Here is a 22,251-nt window from a genome sequence, read left to right as displayed (position 1 = left end):
TCAAACTGGTAAAGGTCCAATTGTCTTTTCACCACTGGACAGGATAACCCAACATTCAGATAGCTAAAAGTGTCCTGTTTTATTAAACCACTGAGTTGTTTAACTGAGGCATGATTCTGAATCGTAGAATTATAAAATAATAGATTTTTTAAAAACAAACAAACAAAAAAGCTGGCAAATTAATTACTACTCCCTTTCTTTTGAGCAGAATGATTCTTCAACCATTTACTCTTGCTCAGGTAAGGCTGACATCTTGTGGTCACCAGGAACATTTCAGTCTATTAACCAAACATCTGTATGCCCCCTCAGATACAAGCAAGCATGCTAATGACTGCATTATCATTTAAACAAAACACAAAACAGTCTGGAGCAATGTGAGATGCAATTATTTCACCTAATTAGATCTGGTGCTGGTTTCAGTCCTGGATGCTGATGAGACAAGCTGAAGCATAATTGGAAAGATTAAAATGCAGCTATCAGTAATCTGGCTGTTTGGTTAACTAGATTATTTCTTGGAAGGTTTGGAGAATCCTAAAGTGAAAACTATTTTGGGAAGGAGGGGAGGGGTCAAAACAAAAGAAGCATATAGTATGTTTGCAGGGTGAGTAAATGCAAAAAGGTTGTTATTTTTTAAGCACTTCTGCAGAGGCAGGAATTTTGGCAGGTGGAGTTTGACTTTGACATGCTGCAAGGGATGGAAAAGTTGAACCAGCTGAGATTCATTATTCTCCAGATCAATCAAAGCTATATCTATGCCAGATATTTAAACTAGCTTATTATTATTTATTTCAAAATATCTACCCACACACCTACAGCATTTTCCCTAGTGACATGCAGTTAAAAACATTCTGTATAGCTGATGGAATCCAGTTGCTTTCCTTGCAGGTCCCCTGGCAGTTTCTGATTCTGCAGATGCCTCTGCCAACAAAAAAGTAGGGGAGGCAATGTTTGCCCCAATGACAAATTTTTAAAAATCATATTCAGATAGTTGGGGGATTCTCTGGAGCAGGGTGGAGGATGGTATGAAGTTCTGCCGAGTGATGAACAAACCAGCAAAAAGTGCTTCCCTGCCTCATCCACTAATGGAGGCACCCACTTGATTAGAAGCCCTTCCACAGGCGCAATGGGAATTAATTGACTTCTACCCAATACAGTCAATAAGATGTGCTGCAGCTTGGGTGTTAGGAGTCCCGGGATGGTTCCTAGGTCTTGTGTGATGCTACTGGAACAGTATATGTAACAGTGGAATGAACACGACCCCTTCATGTTCCTGATTATTTGAGAAAGTGATGTGGTTGAATTGGGCTTTTTCTAACTTCTTAAGAAGACATCTGAGTTAGGCTGAGCCCAATTACAAATGATGGTCTGCCCACTACTAGACTGCTTGGTAGAGCCTGTGTGTTTGAATGTTTCCGTGTTGCATATATGGTATGCAACAAGTGTGGGGGTCGGCTTATGGGTGGCACAAATCCACACAGCAAATATTCCCCATAAGTTACAGTGGGGACGGCAATGTTGCAACGGGGATGCTACTTTTGTATTTCTTGTTTCACAATAAATGTAATAATGAGTGCTATAGTTCAAAGAAGACATAATGAGAAAGGGAAAAGGAAAGGGAATTAGGGTTGGATGGAAGAACATTTTGCCAGTAACTAGTTAGATCTGGAAAACATTTAAGAGAAGTAAGAGTGTAAAATGTTTAAGGCACAAGCAGTGGGAACTGGAAGAGGGAAAGTTAAAAGCATCTGTGTATATTACAGGGCTATTCGGTCCAGTCCATAGAACACCCAAAGTGCCTATAAAATGCTTGGCAATCCAGTATCTCTTTGGCTCGTTTTAGTGGCCATTATAAACCCACACATCAAAACAATTCTTGGTTAATATGGTAGGCAAAACTTGAGTGCAGGGGAAGGACGATTGCAGACAAATGATATCAACTTTGGGCTACAATTAGTACTTCATTGCTCTTTAAACTGCCCAAACGTTAGCACATGCGAATTCTGACAGTTTGACAAAGATGTATGTGTAGCCTTGCCAATGCCATGCAGGCAAATGTCACTTATGTCGTTATTAGAAATCGCCCTTAAGCTAACATCGTATGTCTTTTTGACAAGATGAATGGTTGGCTTCTGACAATGAATAATTTTCATTTATGCTGGAAGAAAATGTTATAAGGCTTCTTCAATTAAAGAAATGCATATATGGGATTGCAGATTATTAATTAAGAAAGTTATGCATGTGTTCAGATACGGAGGTTATCTCTTTGTGGTCTTCCAGAAGATGATGACAAAAGCAGTCTGCTTATAACCATATTTACTCAAATTTAATGCTCACCTTTTTTTGGCCGAATTACATTGCAAAAATTAAGGTGTGCATTAGATTCGATGGCACATTTACATTTGCCAGCAAATGCTTTTTTTGGTTTCAAGCTTCTGAAAACTGAGGAGCGTATTAGATTCAATTGTGCATTAGACTCGAGTAAATACGGGTATACTGTATTGCTGGATAAATGCTTATTATCATTTGACTCAAGTATTTGTTGTGTTTATAAGTACTATGTGAAGCACAAGCTTAAGAGTTAACACCTGCCCTGCAATTATTCTTTATCATTTAAGTGACCTAAGTCTGTTCATTTAGCACACTTGTGATAAATAAGGAGCTTAGGACAGTATCCATAGGCCATCTTTATCCTTATAAAGAAAATATGCTCACAGAAAGCTATATCCAACGCTCAATAGCCATGGCATCAAGGTAGTGACTCGCATCTTTGAATGCGCCACCGATGGAACAGTGATATAATCTCACATCACCTCAAATCCAGCACTCCAATATTCTGTATCCTACATCACACTGGCTCCCATTGCCCTTTATTGGTTACATCTCATAATGGGCAGAGATAGTTGCATGTGTGTATATATAATACATACAGCCACAGACATGCATACATGTACAAAGCAAGAGACAATAGGATTATAATAAACTCCTAAATGCCTTCCAGTCATTTCAATTTGTCATTGGGCAAGGACTCAGAGGATCCAGTCTATGGGTTGGAACACTGGCACAAGTGCAAACACTCAGCTCTGAACAATCCCACAAGCGCTGCAATTCCCAGTGTGTTTTTTTCTTCTCAGTTATGGGTCATGCATTTATCTCAAAATATTCCTAGCATACAAAGCACGCATGAATGGATGGACGGACAAGTGTAATTTGATATGTGTTCATTTCTCAAGAAAAGATACAAAATGTGTCCTCCGTTATGCACTCTCATCCTACCAGAACTCAGAGCCAGTCAATCACATCTGACTGGTAGCAGATTCAAGACAGTTAAACACATTGTTTAACTTACATAGCTTATACAGAGTCATGGAGGACAGGTCTAATGGTTATTGGTCATTATAAGGTGGAACTTCCATGTTCAAAAGCAGTATTACTTTGAATACCAAGTGCTGGTGACTAACCATGGGCAACTACTAGTGGTGGTATCTGGCCCCCTATGGTTTGAAAAAGGATGCCGCTACCATAGACAGCGTGCTCTGGCGTGCTCTGGTCCATGGGGTCACGAAGAGTCGGACACGACTAAACGACTAAACAACAACAAGAAGATCTTGGTCTAATCCTGCAGGGTTGGGTTTATTATTATTATTAAAGATTTTATTGATTTACAAAAGTGTGTGCAATGTCTCTCGGTTTTTTCCCCCCTATGTAACATTTTTAGATTATGGGATTATATGGCGTATTTGGTTGGCAATGTATTATGCTTCTATGTTGGGGATTACCCATCCTCCTTCTGAGGTGGGGAGGGGCAGGAATTTAGGACTTATTCTTGGTTTTTTGTGTGAGAAGATAAAGGAGTGTAGTTTTCTCTGCCATCTGCAGAGTTGGGTTTGGGGAATCCAGATTGGGAGGGTTTGGAATAGGTAGGTTAGTTTTGGGAGGGTGATCAATTTGATCATGACTATTTTGTCTGAGAGAGTGAAATTCATGTTGTTCCATCTCTATAGGTTTTTGTTTATTTGTCGCCACAGGGGCTTGTAGTTGTGGAGGTATAATTTATTGAGGTTTCTGGTTATTTGTACCCCTAGGTATCTGAACTTGGTTTGGCAATCCTGCAGGGTTGTTCTCATGTTTTCTTGACTCTGTGATAATTTGCTAATATTTTCTGGCTTCCAAAATGAGCAATTTCAACATCATCATCATCATTAAAAAGAAAAGAAAAAAGACGACTGTATTTCAGAACTGTGTTTTGCAGGGACATAAAAGAAGGCTTTTAAAAGCCCAGGGAATGATTCCTAGGGTCAGAAGATCTTTTCAGATTTGAACTCGTGTGTCAAAAGAATGGAGTTATGAAAGAGAGAGAGATATTTAGCACAAGGTATCTTGTTTAGGATCTTACTGATGTGGCAAATCAAGAAATTAACGGATGAAAGGTATGGCTAAGCAATTAATAGTAGTATAAGAAAAATATTCCATTAATTCACAGTGATGACATAGATCAGCAGTTTTCAAACGTTTTGCTTTCAAAAGAATTTCTTTCTGCATTAGCTCATTCAGCACAGCACTCCAGCTGTGTTGCAGAGGATTCTGGGTCTTGTTCTGTGGTGTATATTCAGCTCTTGTGAGGCCCTGTTTGGCCCACTTGAACACACCAAACAGTCCTTAAAAATCGAAGAACTGGGCAATTAATAGTGATGGGCAACACTGATTTTCAGAGAAGCTTATCTGCCATTGCTGATGAACCCTTGATGCAGTTTCTGGTGGAACCGCTGACCTGGATCCACAGGAGGAAATGTTAAATAAGGAGCAGGTATAATCAGAGTAGCCAAAATATCACTGAGGTACTTCTTCGGCTTGAATTTGGCAGAGGCACAGCACAAAATGCCCCCTTAAAGTCCTCCCCAAATTTATTTTGCTTTTGTTTATTCTGTCATTGTTCATAGCTACAAAAAGTGCCTCTTTCTCACAGCCTCAATGTACTGAGCAGGAAAGTAAGGAAGCTTTTCCCAATTGCCCAAGCAATTGTGCTCACTAACCTCTGGTCTTTGGAAATACATATAACAAACAATCCTTACCTCCAACAAACATTCTTTGCACATACTGTACAATGTAAATAATGGTCAGACCATAAGCAGGTTTGTGTAATAGCTTAGAGTTGATTACATCGGTTAGGTGTCTTCTACACTCCACCTTAATAGATTGTCCCAGAGTGAGAGGTGGGTACCTGGTCCTTTCCAGGGGACCATGTCCTTTCCAGTGTGCTGAATAAACCTGTGCAATGCCATATCAAAATTGCTTTCAGTCTTTTATGTCACTGATTGCTCTAAGATTATTTGTTAGTTTCCCCATAAGGGCTATATTCCATAGTCTATCCCAGGCATAGGCAAACTCGGCCCTCCACATGTTTTGGGATTACAATTCCCATAATCCCTGACCACTGATCCTGTTAGCATCTGGGGGGCCGAGTTTGCCTATGCCTGGGTCTATCCCATCATGCCTCTACAATTAAGTTAGTAGCCATTTTCCAATATTGTGTTAGTATATTTCTTAGCTGCAGACTTGCAAAAAGTATTGTTTTTATCCTACCTCTCTATTATAAAAACACACAAAGCTGCTTACAGAGATTAACATAGTGAAAGAATAAACAATAAAAACTAAAAATGCACAATACCAATGATAAGACCAAAGCATTTAAGAACAGCAGATTATAAGTCAAGAAGATTGACTTCTTCCTTTTCTCTTCCCACCTACCACAGCTGGACCAACAAATAAATGACGAAAGGAGAGCTCAACTTTGCAGCCCGTGGAAAGAGCTGTGAAGCTGGAATTGATGTTTCAGCTGAGCTCTGATGGCCTCATATATAAATATAACTGAACCTTACAAAACAATGCATAATCAAGTGTTCAATATGTTTCTGGAAAGATATGAGACACGTTAGGAATAATAAGGAACCTTTACAAAATAGCAAGCCAAGCCTTTGCGATATAACCAGTCATAAGATCTGAGTCATTAAACAAGAAATTAACCAGTTTATTAATATATTCACATATTTACACAATATTACAAATTAAAGTACTGCCCCAGCTCCCTGAGTGAGAGCAAGGTCAGACAGAGAGGCAAAAAGAAAATGCATTGCAGAAAGAAGGGGGGAAACCAATGGCTCTGGCATATTAAATCTTTGGTATTTGAAATATAATACAATGCAGCATTTAATTTATTCAACACAGGGCATTACAAACAACAACGTAACAAGCACAGTCCTGTCCAGAGTTCTGTAGGTGCACACACAGAGCTTCAGAATGACTCAGCTCCTACATTCGCTATCCTGGAAAGAGAAGAGAAAGCCCGGCAGTGCAAAAGGTTTCGTGTTGGATTGCAAAGTCACAACCCAGAGACTCTGGTTCAACCCTTAAGAGATATGCAGCAGTAAAAGAAGATGGAGTCTTGGTCCACCCTCACCCTCTCCTCCCCACTGCTGTGAAACAAAGAGAAGTCCCTCCTTGTTATAACGGGCAGGTGGAGACAGTGATTTATGGAACCAATGGATGAGCAAGGTGTTTATCTGTGGTTGAAAACTGACCACTTCAGTTGCACATACTAAGCTGCTTCTCTTCTCTTGCTGAAGTTAATGCAGAAGCTCTTTCACAAGTGGAAATCCCATGCCCCTAAAGAACTGCTGGGCCGAGGTGCATGAATAGGAGGGAAGTATTTAGATATGACATGACTTCACTGAGTTCCATTAAGCCCCTGAGTTGCAAAAATTAGCAAACAGCAACTTTAGGTTACCTAAACTATTAATCAAAATCTTTTCTTGAAAAGATACATTTCTTAATCTTTACCTTAAGCTGATTCTCCCTCTACAAGACAGATAAACACTGATGACACTGCACAATACGTTTCACAGACCTAGAGACAAAACCATATCCCATTAAAAGTCAGCAATAGCTTTTGGTAAAGCAATTTTGCCCATTTAGAGATCAAGTCCACTAGACAAAACTAGTTAGTACAGAAAAAAAGCACCAGGGGAGCATTCCTAATCTAACATTTAAGATCAGGTCATTTTATAAAATACATTTCTGCAATCTTTTACAAATGCTGCAGCTGGTTCCACCAAAATAATGTATCCAATAAAATCAAAGTTGACATCATTTTGAACTTCTGTATGCTACAGGTATACACAGAGATATTCTCTTTGCTTGATGACAAGCTCCTTAATGGGGGCAGATTGGAGAGGGCTTGCAAATTCTGGATCAATTGGCAACTGAATGGCCAAGCATTCAACTAGAGGCAAGTGAGCAAGGGGGAGAGAGGGACAGAATGGGCTGTGTGCACCAAGTTGGGATGGTCTCTAGGCACAATACACAACCTTGTGAGATGGAACAAAGCTCTCCAAGGCTTCTGCTAATTTTATGGGTAATGACACTCAGGCAAAACATCAACCAGAGATATGGTTCCCCCCGCCCCGATGGTGGATCCAAGAGGCCCTCCCTGTTAATCCAGAGTGCTTTTGCACATGCAGGAACGTTTTTTGGTTTTCACTTCGGCTTGCAGCTTCTCACAAGTAGGGAACCCATGGTGGAAGTATGCTCTGACCTTCAGGAGCAGCTTCTTGGTGAAAGAGGTGCAGCTATAGGAAATCTGGGTCCTCAATCAGTTCAGGAAGCACCAGATCCTTTGGATCCCACCCTATGTATTTGCCAGACAATTTGCTTGAATATTTTCTCGTTAAGTGTTGTGTGTGGTATCATTCTCTACTGATCTAACTCTTGGGATCTGGGCCTTAGGAATTACTTGCTCTCCTATGCAGTTCTGCACTTCTGCTCTCTGCCTGATAAAACTGAGGGATGGAAGAACATGAAGGCGAGAACCCTGAGAGATCTGATTGTTAGTGTCCTAGAAATTGCAAGGAGCTTATCAACTTGTCCCAAATATTGCAGTTTACTTTCATAGTGAAAAAATCTGAATCCACCCCAATAATGAAAGCCATTGAATGAGGAAATTACCATTTGTCTCAGAAATAAAGCACAGTTGATCTTGGGGAGGGGTGTGGGAGAGAAGGAGGAAATATCTCTCACAAATTGCTTTCTGTAATAATACCACCTTCTTTAAGTACACAGCACAACTTTTTATATTATTACTGGTCCCACTGAGACAAGTAAGGCAACAGGAGAGAGGGGGATCTCTTGCATATTAGCAGAGCTTTCAATAATGGCCAAGGTAGAATATCGAACCATGCCCAAAGATTTATCTATAAAAGCATAACATCTCCTAGGTACATGGAATTTTGCAAGATATATGGGCGTGTGCATTTTAAAATCACTGTTCTATATGGAATATTTTGTGCTAGGAATCTGTAACCTTAAATACTATGGAATCCCTTTTTCTAGCACAACTGTATGGTAACCCACAAAACACTTCCTGAAGTTTGCTGTTTCATAAAACTTTAAAAAAAGAAAAAGACACAGACAAGCCAGTTAAAATGACCCATTGAATTAAAGACTGAACTCCTTTGTATTTTTCCTCCCCAGAATTACACACAGAGCTGTGTTGAATTTAGCTTAGTGCCCATAAAGTGTGTTTAGAGGCTGCATCCTTGATGGCTATGCAGTCATTGGCAAGGTTAATTGCTGCTGCTGGATATTTCAAGACAAATAATATTGACCACATGACTACTGGAATGCTAAAACTCCCCCCCCCAAACTCCTCCTGGAAGCTATGATAGGCAACAATAAAGCAAGCCTTCATCTCCTAATGCCATCAGAGATGTTAGCTAACAGGAAAAGAAAAAAGAAATGAAGGTTAGTAAATAGATACCCATACTTAGTATTCAATGTGTACAGCAGGATGGAATGAAAAGAAGCATTTTTTAAAAAGTCTGTTTTGAAGTGATTTTTCAGGAAGGTGAAGTTAGAGTTTTGAACTGGTCCCCAGTGGTGATGGGCAGGCAGTTTGCTTCTTTGCACAGATCTGAGTGAGATATTAATCTGTCAACACAAACTTCTTCAGTAATCCCAGTGTTAAGACTGGAGGGTTTTAACAGACAGGAGCGCTGCATTTCAAATACTTAACAAGACGAATAATGCTTTGCAGATGGCTGAAATTCACAGTCCCTGAAGTTTATGATCGAGAGTACCAGCTAGGACTCCAAATCATTCATCCTCTTCTACGTACGTTGAGGGAAACCAACCCACCTAAAGGGAACATCAGGAAAGAAAAGGCACAACATATTAAATTGATATTCCTTTGGCACAGGATAATTTTCTTTAGAACCCACCTGTTTGATTCACAACAGTGAGAAAGGGGATGAAAAGGGTGCGACAAACTAATTTTTGTGGCATAGCATTCAACGTCTCTCTGGATAAAGATATCAAGTTAATGACCCAAAGCGTGCAAAAAATAGAAATATGATCAGAAATAGGGCTGACTGCCAACATTAGATTTAGCAATTCAGGAACTTTTGGCATTCAGCTGAGACAGGAATACAATCACGCCAAGTACAGACTCAGTACTCAGCAAATGAGGCAGCAGACCTGCTTGTACCACTTCAAGCAGCAAGTGGGCACTCATATGACTGAGTGTGTGTGTGTACCCTCTACACAGAAAACTGAAGGTTAAATTACACTCAACGTATAGTCAATAAGGACTGTGAATGCACTCAAGACATTGAACACTACTCAAGCAAACAAAACAGTGGTTGAAGCATCTGTCTTGCTCCTAAGACTAGCATGGGACTGGAGGCATCTTCTATTAACTGCATTGGCTTTGCACTGTCTTTGAGAAGAAGTGTCTCACATGCTCACATACAGTTTCCCATGCTTTCATCATGCCTAGAATTGATTTCCACAATGTGATTTATGGGGGGACTGCCCTGAAAGACAACTCAAATGCTTAAGCTGGAATTGCAATCAGCAACACTTGATATTGGTTTGCTTCCAGACTAAATTTAAAGTGCCAGTGCTTACTTTTATGCCATTTGTGGCCTGGGGCTCACACATCTTTTGAGATGGCCTCTTCCTGGACAAGCCCTGCTGCAGCTGAGTTCTGCAGTTTGGAACCACTTCCAGGTGCCTTTACCTCTGGCTCAGGAATGAACTCACCAGTGAGGTAGAGCTGCTCCTGGTCTCCCATAGAAATGTTCTGAAAGCTATATTGCTGCTGCTTATGCCATTTTTATTTGCTGATTGTTGAGCCCTATTCATTTTAAGTATTTTATTTTCTAGTTTGGTTAAAGACCCTAACAGTGCAACCTTGGGCATCTCCGCTTAGAGTAAGCCCTACTGAATACAATGGGACTCAAGGAATAGCATACAGTGGTACCTCAGGTTACATACGCTTCAGGTTACAGACTCTGCTAACCCAGAAATAGTGCTTCAGGTTAAAAACTTTGCTTCAGGATGAGAACAGAAATTGGGCTCCGGTGGCAGGGCAGCAGCAGGAGGCCCCATTAGCTAAAGTGGTGCTTCAGGTTAAGAACAGTTTCAGGTTAAGAACGGACCTCCGGAACGAATTAAGTACTTAACCTGAGGTACCACTGTATTTCAGTTCAAACCTCAGAAAGTTAGGATAAAAAATAGTTCAAATAAACAGAACAAAATTAAAGAAGCATTTGCTAACATTCTACAAAGCATGGAATATACAAGAAGTATGCTGTCAAAAACGTAAACCTACCCTTCCATTTACTTCACCTCTCCACCAGCCATTGGCACTAATCTTGGTGTAAATTTTAACCACATCTCCTTTGACCAGGGACAGTTCGCGCATGTCTCGTGCACAGAAGTCATAGCGGGCAATAGCTATACCGAGAACCTTGGGACTCAGCACTGCTTGGGAACACAGGAAGGCAACATAATTAGAAATTCACTAACTGCGTAGCTGTTGAATTATTTCAGCATGACATACAATTGTAGTACAAGTGCAAGCAAATGTATTTTTAAACACAGAAATGCAGGCTGATCATATGAAAAAGTGCAAAAGAAACCCATTCAGTGTGATGTTTCCTTGACTAGACTTTTCTGTTTGTTTGTTTGTTTGTTTGTTTGTTTGTTTGTTTGTTTGTTTTAAACAAAGCCAAAACAGAAACCCAGAAAAAGTAGGGGAAATCATCCTAAATATACATTGACTGGGAACCAAATGGGTCATAGGTATTATTCTACACACACCCTGAGGCTTTTGCATGTGAAATGTTGGGAGACCCTCCCAAGTAACATGAAGGGTTGCAAAAAGAAAGAGAAAAAATCAGCACCTTTGCACACACACTTCCACACACATACACAAATTGCTCATATATGGGGCTCATTGGATGTTGGTCATTCTGTTGAAATAAACGGAACATATTTCTAAGGACCTCTTGCTTAGGTTCAGGATGGTATAAGTAATTAGACAATCCCAACCTATTTTTTTAAAAAAAATCACTTCACTTAGCAGTACAGGAGTATAACCTCAGAGAAAGAGCCTTAGAATTAAAAAAAAGTTTCCGCTATAAATTTGTGTTGCTGTTTCTATCTTGAGTCATTCCCCCCATTCCTCGTCCTGCGATTCTAAGCCTAATTATTCTAGGCACACTTTCCTGATAATAAGACCCCATGGAACTTATTTCTGAGTAAATATGCATGAGAATGCACTGTAAGAAACAAAGGGCATGGGCCAGTCAAATTTGTTTTATCTTTTTGTAAACGGCTTTTAAGCTTTTTAAAACAAAAAAACAATCAAGTGCTGTCATGTATTATCTCGCTGAGATTCCTGCATTGCAAGGATAATCCTCGGGATCCCTTCCAATTCTACAATTCTATTATTCTATGTATAAATTTAAATAAATAATAAATGGCTTTTAAATTCCCCTCTTTCCCTCCTCCTCCCCCCCATACACAAATACACACACTGCACCTATGTGGAGTATTATCACAAATGAGCACCTCCTTCCCACACAGGCTGGTGTGTATATATCAGTGGGGCATTAATGATCACAAGCAATCAGCCAGAATCTTAAAAAGGACGTAAATCACACATCATCTAGGTAGCATGTTATCTAGTCTAGCGGCAGCCATTCGACCAGGCAAGGCAGAAGGAGAGAAGGAGATGCAGGGCCCTACCGTTTGGTCAGCTGAGACACTGGCAAGTTCTGCCTCCTCCTCTTTTTGAACTGTTTCCATTCCAGCTGTTCCCTACAATAACTATTTACCGGTAACTAAAGGTAAAGGTAAAGGGACCCCTGACCATTAGGTCCAGTCGTGGCCGACTCTGGGGTTGCAGCGTTCATCTCGCTTTATTGGCTGAGGGAGCTTCCGGGTCATGTGGCCAGCATGACTAACCACTTCTGGCGAACCAAAGCAGCATGCGGAAACGCCATTTACCTTCCCGCTGGAGCGGTACCTATTTATCTACTTGCACTTGGCGTGCTTTCGAACTGCTAGGTTGGCAGGAGCAGGGACCAAGCAACGGGAGCTCACCCTGTCGCGAACCGCCGACCTTCTGATCGGCAAGTCCTAGGCTCTGTGGTTTAACCCACAGCGCCACCCGCGTCCCTTACAGCTGTTCCTTATAAAAACTATTTACCGGTAACTAGCTGATTCAGTTTGCTTTCCTCCCTGCATCCCTCCCCAACCTTTTCTTCCTTTTGTATAACTTCTCTTAGATTGTAAGCCTGAGCACAAGGACTGCCTTACTACTTGTACAGAATCATTGTAGAGTTGGAAGGGGCCACAATGGTCACCTAGTCCAACCTCCTGCAATGCAGGAACATTTTTTGCCCACCATGGAGCTCAGAACCACAACCCCAATATTAAGTGTCTCATGCTCTAGCGACTGAAATAGAAGTGTTTTTGTTGTTCTTGAAGGGCAGGGTAAAATGCTTGAGATAAGTAATTAGATGACAAAACTGAACATTGTTGTGCTCATATTCAGGAATGAAGCCATGCAGAAGATTAAAAAAAAAAAAAAAGCATGCAAGGGACCAGGAATTGGACTGAATAGTGCTATCATGTCAATAAGAATTATTTGCAGCATTATGAAGAGTTTGGATTTTATATCCTGCTTTTTCACTACCCTAAGGAGTCTAAAAGCAGCTAACAATCTCCTTTTCCCTTCCTCCCCCACAACAAACACTCTGTGAGGTGAGTGAGGCTTAGAGACTTCAGAGAAGTGTGACTAGCCCAAGGTCACCCAGCAGCTGCATGTGGAGGAGCAGGGAATCGAACCCGGTTCACCAGATTACGAGTCCACTGCTCTTAACCACTACAGCACACTGCCTCTCAAGTGCTAGCAACCTAAGCCTGGAAATAGCAGGGGGGAATACATTATAAAACATCAACAACCAAATCAGTCCACAGTTAAAAATTATCAGAAAATAAAAAAGTTTTAAGCAGCTAAAAATATATATTCTGATATTTTTTTAAAAAATCCTTCCTTAACAAAAAGAAATCAGTGGGTAGAGCTAAGAGGAAGGGCATGCCATAATCTGCATTTCCCTACTTTAAAAATATAATTGGCACAATGTCCAAGCAGTTCAAGAAATGATGGGGTGTGGACCAAAGTAATGGCTGCTGATCCTAAGGTGGAGAAAGAGAGACAGAGAGAGGCAAAACCACTCCCTTCAGGCTAGTCTTAGAAGTCAAGCAAAGTGACTTCATGATCATTCCAACTAGAGCAGTGAAGACAGAAAGAAATTTCTCAGATCACTGCAAAAAATGATTCTTGGGTGCAAAGGCACAATCATTATCACAGCAAATTGAGGAGGGGTGGTGGTGGTTACATTTATTGAACCCAAATTATTTCATCATAGGGGGGCAAAGCACTTCCACCACCCAGCCACCACCCCAACAAAACAAAAAGGCCATTGCAGACAGAAGAACTGGCTTTCCCCAATTTAAAACCACAAGAGTTATATAAAAAATGGCATCCAAAGGAGAAAAATATATAGACAGCTATGATGAAGATCACCATTTGCGTTCCAAAATTGCTGCACATGCTTTTGTGTCATAGTTTATTGTGGGCTCATATGGTACCAAAAGGCAATATTTTACACACTGCAGCAGTTTTCCCATAACAGTAATAGATACTGTACTTTGGGGGGAAATAATAACTGTACACACTTCAGTGACCAAAATTGAAATGCCTGATATAAAATCGCAGCCTGAAAATAAATTATGCCCTATTTTTGTCACTATAGTACCTAATGCACAATCCCTTTAAGCAGCCAGTATTATAAATATAAGACCACATCAATACTTTGGGAAGAAAAGGAAGAGGGAGGGAATAAGAGAATCTGCCATTTGATTACCGCTTACATTTCCAATATGTAAACATTGTCCACTACTGTCCAGAAACCAACACTTTTGCCAAAGTTGTCAAATGCTATAATTTTTCCCTTACATCACTTAAGGAGATGTCAGCTATGACAGGAGGAAAGCAGCAACCATGAGGACAGGAACTCCAAGAACGCACAGAGGCTAAATAAGGAGGGACTTTAAGTAAGGGGTTGCTCACATCAAGCAAGATTTTGTGACAGATGTTCCTCTAAGCCAGGATTTCATTTGAAATTCTGCTTCCAGGAATGTTTTAAGAAGCCTACAAACAGGTCATGAAGACACCAGTCCTTCCTTGTTACTTGTATCCCCTTGGAGGTACACCAGGTCTACAAACAGAGGCTCCATTTAGCCATTGTGGTTGTCAGTAACCTCCAGAAAAAAATGTCTAATCTTCTTTTAGTCACTGTGTCTACAACAGTTAGCCAACCAGAAGCCCCAAGAAGATTTGCAAAGCAGAGGAGCTAACAGAGTTGCTGGCTGCCATGCATCCTACTTGCCACTTGGCAGATTTGCCTCAAGTTTGTGGAAGTTTCTTTCCCACCCATCCTTTTGCTACTAAGACTACATTTGTCAGCCTCCATCTCCTGGCCCATCAAACCATCTCATCAGGGATGGGGCACCTATGGACTTCCAGATGTTGTTGGATTCCCAACTCCCATCAGCCCCAGACAGTATGTCTAATGGTCAAGGTCTACAGCAGTTGTTGTCCAACAACATCTGGAGGTCCAAAGGTTCTGTTTCCAGGCTATATTTGAATCAATTCCTCATATTTTTAACCTACCAGATTGGCAGTCCTAGGTATGGATAGTTATATCCTGTATTTCTAATAAAATATGCACGACCTGACTATGGAAGGTCTCTTTTAGCTATCATGTGAAGATTTTTACTCTGTGTAAGACCTTTTTTTACTAATATCACACACAACACACAAACACATTTTAGAACTGAGTGAGCTGTAAATATAAATAGATATATAACAGAAGAGATCACATCGGTAGAGCTCTCTCTGCTCTTAAAAGAAAAAAGAAACTTGGCCCTTTGTAGCATCTTAAAAAATTCTAAATGCTTCTTGAGATACAATAAAAGTTTGAAAGAGAATAAGAAACACAATACAAATGCATAGAAAATAAAAACAGATGGATAGTGTGCATGCAAAACTCTAATGAAGGTTGTTGTTTTTTTAGACTGAAGTATTTTACCAAAGAATGCTGTTGCATTAAGCTCTGACTTAGGGATGGGACGAATATTTTGATTCACAAAAGCATTGTTTTCAGATTTTGAGACTATGTCCAGCTAGAATATGGTAATTTGAGATGTTCAGCAGCTATTTATAGTATCATCATGATCATATATCTTGGGCTTAGTTCAGCCACAGCTGTGTAGAACTGCAAATTCTGAATGCATATTATTATTCCAGGATCAGCCTTGATGGCCTTTCAACATTCTCAAAAATGTATGGCAATCACCTATTTGAGAGCAGCACCTGCATAGCTGAGAAAACAATGGCTAACCAAACTTTGTATGTGTTCATCTGTGTGTGAGATCACATGGCAATCCCACTAAATGGTGTCCCATTCACTTGTTTGGCCAGGTTAAATATTCTCCCAGCCGTGGAGTAGCTGTTCAGAAATAAGTCACTTTCAAAAGGCTTTGAGACCATCTTTATAAACCATAATTTGGTGTTTAGTCAAATTATATTCAAATTGGGGGGGGGGCAGGGGGAGAATCCGTCCCTTCCCTAGCTTGCACTGCACACAGAAACAGAAATATTTTATTTGCAAAACAGAAGCAAATTGAGAAGAAATATAAAAGCAGTAAAGCAGTACCTGACCAGAAAGGAGTGGAGGAAGGGGGAACAAAGCTGTAGTCTGGAGGAGTTACAAAAGAAAACCCACAGAACAAAGAAGGGGCTTAGAGAAAGAAAGAAAAAAGAGAGAGACAAGCAAAATGACATTGAAATATTGATAAAATAATATTGGTAATATAATACTGCTGATAAAATTGGTTAAATGATATTGAAATATTAGCAACCCACACCATACCATCTATTTTTAACTACAGAATCCTGGGAACTGTAGATTGTTAAGGATGCTGGCCTCCTAGACGTATGCAATTCCAAGCACCTGCAACAAACTACAGTTCCCTGCATTCTTCATACCTCATAAAATGGTATAAGATTGTTTCAAAGGTATGGTGTGGCTGTCTCTGTTAACAAGAAACATGGATTTCCCTGAAGAAACTTGGTGTTTTTTTCAGACTCCCCAAACTCAAAAATCTGTGCCTTCCTTTTTTCTTTTTTCCCCCCTCTTACCGAGCTGTGGTACAGAGGCTGTGGATTTGCTCTAACTCCTCCACTTGTATAGCTCCATTCCCCACCACTTCCTCCCCCACCTCAGAATTAGTCTCAATGAACAGTGTGCAGAATGAAGCCATTAGTCAATGCCTTCCACCCTGGGGCAGCGGGCATTTCGAAAGCCAGTGTGGCATTGTTAGTGCTTAGAGTGTCAAGACTATGGTGGGGAAGACCCAGGTTCAGGCTTCCAATCACCCATGAAGCTTATAGGACCAGCCACTCTCTCTTAGTCTAACCTATCTCCCAGAATTGTTAATTTGGGGCATGGGAGAAGCAAGGAAAGGAAAACACGTGTGTCACTTTGAGTTGGGGGGAGGGCTGTTAATTAAATAAATAAAGCAAGTGGCTTGTAGAATAAACAAGCAAAATAATATGAATTCAAACTTCCCAGTTTTGTGGCTGATTTTCTCTCAAAAAGGTATGCACACAGAAGTTGGTCGCATTGTTGTTTCAACACCACTCCTGTTCATGACAGGGCAGCAAAATGCATGCACAATTACTTTTTACGCACTACTTGCTAGGCGCTAAAAACTTCCTAACGTAGATGTACCACTTTGTATTGTGGGCAGCACCACGCAGAGCAAAAATAAGCCACATCACTGCTGTCATTTCCTGAATCAAAGACGACACCAGTGCCTTTAACAGTTGCATAGCGAGAGATGTTTAATATGTGCAACTTCTCCTATCACATGTGGTACGCAGACGCTCCCAAGTGTCCCTATTTTCCAGGAACAGTCCTGGATTTACAGAAGCCTATCCCGGTTTCTGATGTGGTCCTGGAATGTCCAGCTTTTCCTTAGGATGTCCCTATGTTAGAGGGAAAATGTTAGAGGGAATGTAGTTAGGCGACTCCCAAGCCAAGGAGTACAACCTTTAGAAGACCATCTGAAGGCAGCCCTGAATAGGGAAGATTTAAAAATGTTTTATTATGTTTTTATATATGTTGGAAGCCGCCTTGAGTAGCTGGGGCAACCCAGTCAGAGGGGGGGGGTATAAATAATAAAATTCTTCTTCTTATGGAATAAGAATAATAATTCATTGGAGAAGTGTTGGAGGGTATGCAATAGGAGAGTTCTTTAGGGAAAGAACTTATGTTCTTTTCTTTCTCTCCTTGGAGGCTACATCTGTCCCCTCCCTCCCCCTATCTTACCTTGCACATAGTACTAGCTCATATGGGAAGTGGCTGAGACTTACTTCACCCCTTCACTTTCCTGACATTCCAGTGCAGCAGAAAGCAGAAGGGTCTCGGTACTCCACCATAAGGTAAAAAGGTAAATAAGGTAAAGGACCCATGGATAGTTAAGTCCAGTCAAAGGCAACTATGGGGTTGCAGCACTCATCTTGCTTTCAGGCCGAGGGAGACGGCATTGTCCACAGACAGCTTTCCGGGTCATGTGGCCAGCATGACTAAAACACTTCTGGTGCAATGGGACATCAGGATGGAAGCCAGAGCAGATGGAAATGCTGTTTACCTTCCCGCCGCAGCGGTTTCTATTTATCTACTTGCACTGGTATGCTTTCGAACTATTAGGCTGGCAGAAGCTACGACAGAGCAACGGGAGCTCACCCTGTTGCGCGGATTTGAACCGCCTACCTTCCGATCGGCAAGCCCAAGAGGCTCAGTGGTTTAGACCACAGCGCCACCTTTACTCCACCATAGCCCAAATCAACAAATAATGTGGCACAGAATACCTGACTCCAACCTTGCCCTAGAAACCACATAGGCCCAAAAATGCACAAGTAATCATCATAGGCTGTAGTAAAGCTCACTCTGCTATTTCCTGGAACCCACAAGGTCATTGCAAAAGAACCACATAATTATGGCCTCAACCACATTTTGAATAGAAATAAGAAACCAAGAAAGAGCTGACAATTTTCCAATCTAGTTCAATATTACTTCCTTTTTTTCCAACAACTGAGCAATGCTGCAGGATTAGCAGGTTGAAAAGGAAGGCTGGTAAGGTATGCTTCTCTTTCACATTCTATGGAGGAAAATTGTTCCTGGGTTGGGACTGAGCCTCTTAGCAAAACCCTTGGCCAACTCCCCTCTAATAGCCTGATGTGAAGGGAGCATGTTAGATCACTATTTTCTCTTTTTAAACCTTTTATATGGAGATATAAGATGAGACGATGCTAGCCTGAGACTTTAAGAAGATGAAGGTTCAAATTCCTAATCAGCTATGGATTTCCAGTCCTACTCTGGACAAGTCACTGATTCCTTTTCCAAAAAGGAAGGTCAAGAAAATAGTTTTTACATATAGGCTCTGGGAGGGCACGTGGAGTCTTTCCTTGGTGAAACTAAGGAATGGGACATTCTTTTTATTTTTTATTTTTTGCAACACAGCCGAGAAATCCTTAGAAACCTGCTGCTTTTCAGATGTTTTGGAGTACAACTTTCATCAGTCACGAGTCAGCGTGACCAATGACTACGACTTCCATGTAGTCCAAAATAACTAGAGCGCACCAGGTTGAAGAAGGCTGGGTTAGGAGAATCCAGCCTTTAATTACTTCACTGGTGATTTATCAGCCACTTTACCCTTAGAACTCAGTGTGGCTTCTTAAATGTGCTTTTGGATCATGTTTTCAAATTGTATCAGAAATGTGTGCAAGCATTTGTAAGGCAAATCAACAGGACTTCTGTAAAGGAAAAAGGCAAGATTCTTCTGGATATTAAGAGACTTGGATGAACCGCATGAATATGGGTAAATCAAATATGAACTGGTTGGACTTTTGGAAATTGTGTGTGTGTGTTTTTTTAAAATGGCATAGTGCAAAAGTCATCAATGTTGCACCCATGGGTGAAAGCCTTCCCTGGCACCTGAATAGCCCTTGCCGTTCCACCTGCTGAAATGAGGCTTGAAAGAAGCATTTATGTTACGGTTCAACATAATAACAGGTTGTGGTATGTACTTGGTTACAGTGTGTGTCTGGCACCTAAAACAGTTTGCAAATGTGCCCATGGACCCAAAAAGATTGGTGCACCCTGGCATGGTGAATAAACAAAAGAGTAGAATTTTTTCATAAACTACTATTCACATGGTAGAAAGTAGGAATAAGTATAAACTATTAGTTATTATATTGAAATTATTTAAACAGTGAAGTGACTCAGGACCTAACTTTAGATGAGGATACATAGCATGAGGTCAGAACAGGATATTAATCCCATTAAAACTGTGTACAGAGTAGACGCCTAAGCCCAATTCAAATGTAGCATTAATATATGATGAGTACAACCTTAGTTCACACACTCCCCAAACCTCTGCTTCCAGTTATAGGATACAGCAGTTTGACCACTGCATGAGAACGCTGCAAACTGGTTTTGTGTTCAAAGCAGATATAAATGAAACCACGACAGAACTGTGACTTCAGATTCTGGTTTGTAAACAGAGGCTTGCACAAACTACTTTCTGCTGCAATGGCAAACATCAGAAGAAGCAAAACTTGAAGCAAATGCTTCAGATCTCTTTCCCCTTGAACCCAAAGGATTTTGTGTGGCTCCTTCTAATAACAAACCACATTTTTGTTGTCCCATCTGAATCAGACCCAAAACTGTAGACCTATTCAGGAGTTCTCAAAATGTATCTGTATCTGTGGAGCAAGTGCCAGGCCTGCACTAAGCAAGAAGATCAATAGGGGAGTCATAAACCCACTTGGTTGAATGCAGTTACTATCCTCCTTGGTTACAATACTCATGCAGAGTTCCCAGCCATGGGGAGGATCGTAGGCACATTCAGTTAACCACATACCTACAATCCCGCCTTAGATATTAATGCTCAACAGGGGAAAGTCAGGGGAAGAGAAGCAGGAGTTAATTATATTAACGTTAGCTGCATTTACTAACTTAACAAGAATGTGTGTACGATACCTGTACCTGTTCCTACACAAGAATAACTAGAATAAAATAACAGACCTATGAAACGAAGTGAGACAAGAGAAAGAAGTGGGGATTTTAAAAGCTCTCAAGCAATTGCAAGGAAAAAGGAATGCATGTACATGAATTAGAAACTGAAATAAGCATTAGACAGGGGTGTTAGGCAGAAAAGAAAAGAAAATCATAAACTGACAAAACAACAAAGACTGTTTGATGGGGAGAACCAAATGGGGAGTAGAGAACACGATAGGAAGGACAAGATAATTTTGTTTAATTCTATGCACACAAACACACAACTAAGTCCTGCTGAATTCAGCGGGATTTATGAAGATGGCCAAAGGCATATTTTTGCCTGAGACAGACAAGATGGCACCCCCTCCCCATTCCACATACAAAAGCTGGTTGGACTGGCAAGTAGATCTTACTTCACCACTGCAGACAAGGAAGAACTGGAGAATTGTAGAGTTGGAAGGTACCTTGAGGGACATCTAGTCCAACCCCCAGCACACATTTCAGATTGTCAACATCTTTCTTAAATTGTGGTGCCCAGACCACAGGTGTGGTCTGACGAAGGCAGAATAGAGCAGTACTTCTGTTGATGCAACTTAGAATAGCATTCACTTTTTTTGCTGCTGCTGCATCACTGTTGACTCATGTGAAGTTTGAGGTCTACTAAGACCACCAGATCCTTTCCACATGTACTGCTGGCAATTCAGGTGTCTCCTATCTTACACTGTGCTGTAGGCAATAGTGATAGAAAAACTGCCTGATTAAAGCAACATATGTGAGAGTGTCCTATTTATTTTCCTACAAGCCTCATCTGCTAAATAAGAAGCTCTTGGAAATAAGAGGTGAGCATCTAAAATGAGCAAAAAGTGATGGGCTCTTCAAAATTAGAGCCATGAGTGGCCATAATGGGATCTTTTTGTTTGTTTGCCAACAGCATTAAAAGCATTCCTTCCTCCTTATCAGATATTGAGTGTTATATGGACCTACTTCGCTTAAAACAGTGCAATTTTGTTTTTGAAGAACATCTACAGATCATCTGGCAGTTTTTCAACATGCTTCCATTTATTAGGCCACACTCAATTCCTTATGTCTAAAAAGATGAATTTTATATACAGTCATACCTTGGTTCTCAAACGCCTTGGTACGCGTATGCTTTGGCTCCCGAACGCTGCAAACCTGGAAGTAAGGTTCCGATTTGCGAATATTCTTTGGAACCCAAACGTCCGACGTGGCTTCCAGTTGAGTGTAGGAAGCTCATGCAGCCAATCGGAAGCCATGCCTTGGTTTGCAAACTTTTTTGGAAGTCAAACAGACTTCAGGAACAGATTCCGTTTGAGAACCAAGGTACGACTGTACATTGTCAATTGCTGGTCAAGTGGTAATGAAGACATGCTGTTGAGTGGGGGGGTGGAAGTGTGTGCACACAAAAAAGGAGAAAGAGAGCACACATTTAAATGACATCAATGTTATTCATTCTGTCCACTGGATACCCACCCCATAGTCCAGGGATGGGGAGCCTGTGCTCCCCCCAAAGGTTGTTGGCCTACAATTCCCATCAGTCCCAGACAACATGGTTCATGGTCATGGTTTATGGGAGTTGTAGTCCAGTAACACCTGAAGGACCAGGGGTTCTCCATTGTGACTATATTCAGAAGGTTGTCATTAGATGTTAGGGGAGAGGAGAAGTGGGGAAACTTAACCCTTCCCCTGCCTATTGCTT

General features: G+C 40.9%; 1 protein-coding gene across 6 annotated transcripts in view; it reads right to left on the bottom strand.

The window, feature by feature from the left end:
* Nucleotides 1–6,001: 6,001 nt before the first annotated feature.
* VAV3 (vav guanine nucleotide exchange factor 3) overlaps nt 6,002–22,251 on the bottom strand; it is a 159,172-nt gene continuing 142,922 nt past the window's right edge. For 2 of the 6 annotated variants that reach the window (XM_053391559.1, XM_053391560.1), the window contains 3 exons: nt 16,125–16,208; nt 10,664–10,815; nt 6,002–9,186 (listed from right to left, as the gene is read on the bottom strand). In XM_053391559.1, the coding sequence (XP_053247534.1) occupies nt 9,145–9,186; nt 10,664–10,815; nt 16,125–16,208 (278 nt within the window). In that variant the 3' untranslated portion in view covers nt 6,002–9,144. Of the gene's footprint in view, nt 9,187–10,663; nt 10,819–16,124; nt 16,209–22,251 lie in introns of those variants that run through there. The other 4 variants (XM_053391561.1, XM_053391562.1, XR_008330944.1 and 1 more) reach the window with 4 other exon arrangements.

This window comes from Podarcis raffonei, chromosome 6 (assembly GCF_027172205.1).
Source record: "Podarcis raffonei isolate rPodRaf1 chromosome 6, rPodRaf1.pri, whole genome shotgun sequence".
NCBI lineage: Eukaryota > Metazoa > Chordata > Lepidosauria > Squamata > Lacertidae > Podarcis > Podarcis raffonei.
The sequence above is the reverse complement of the archived record's forward strand: the minus strand, read 5'-3'. Positions and strand labels throughout refer to the sequence as shown.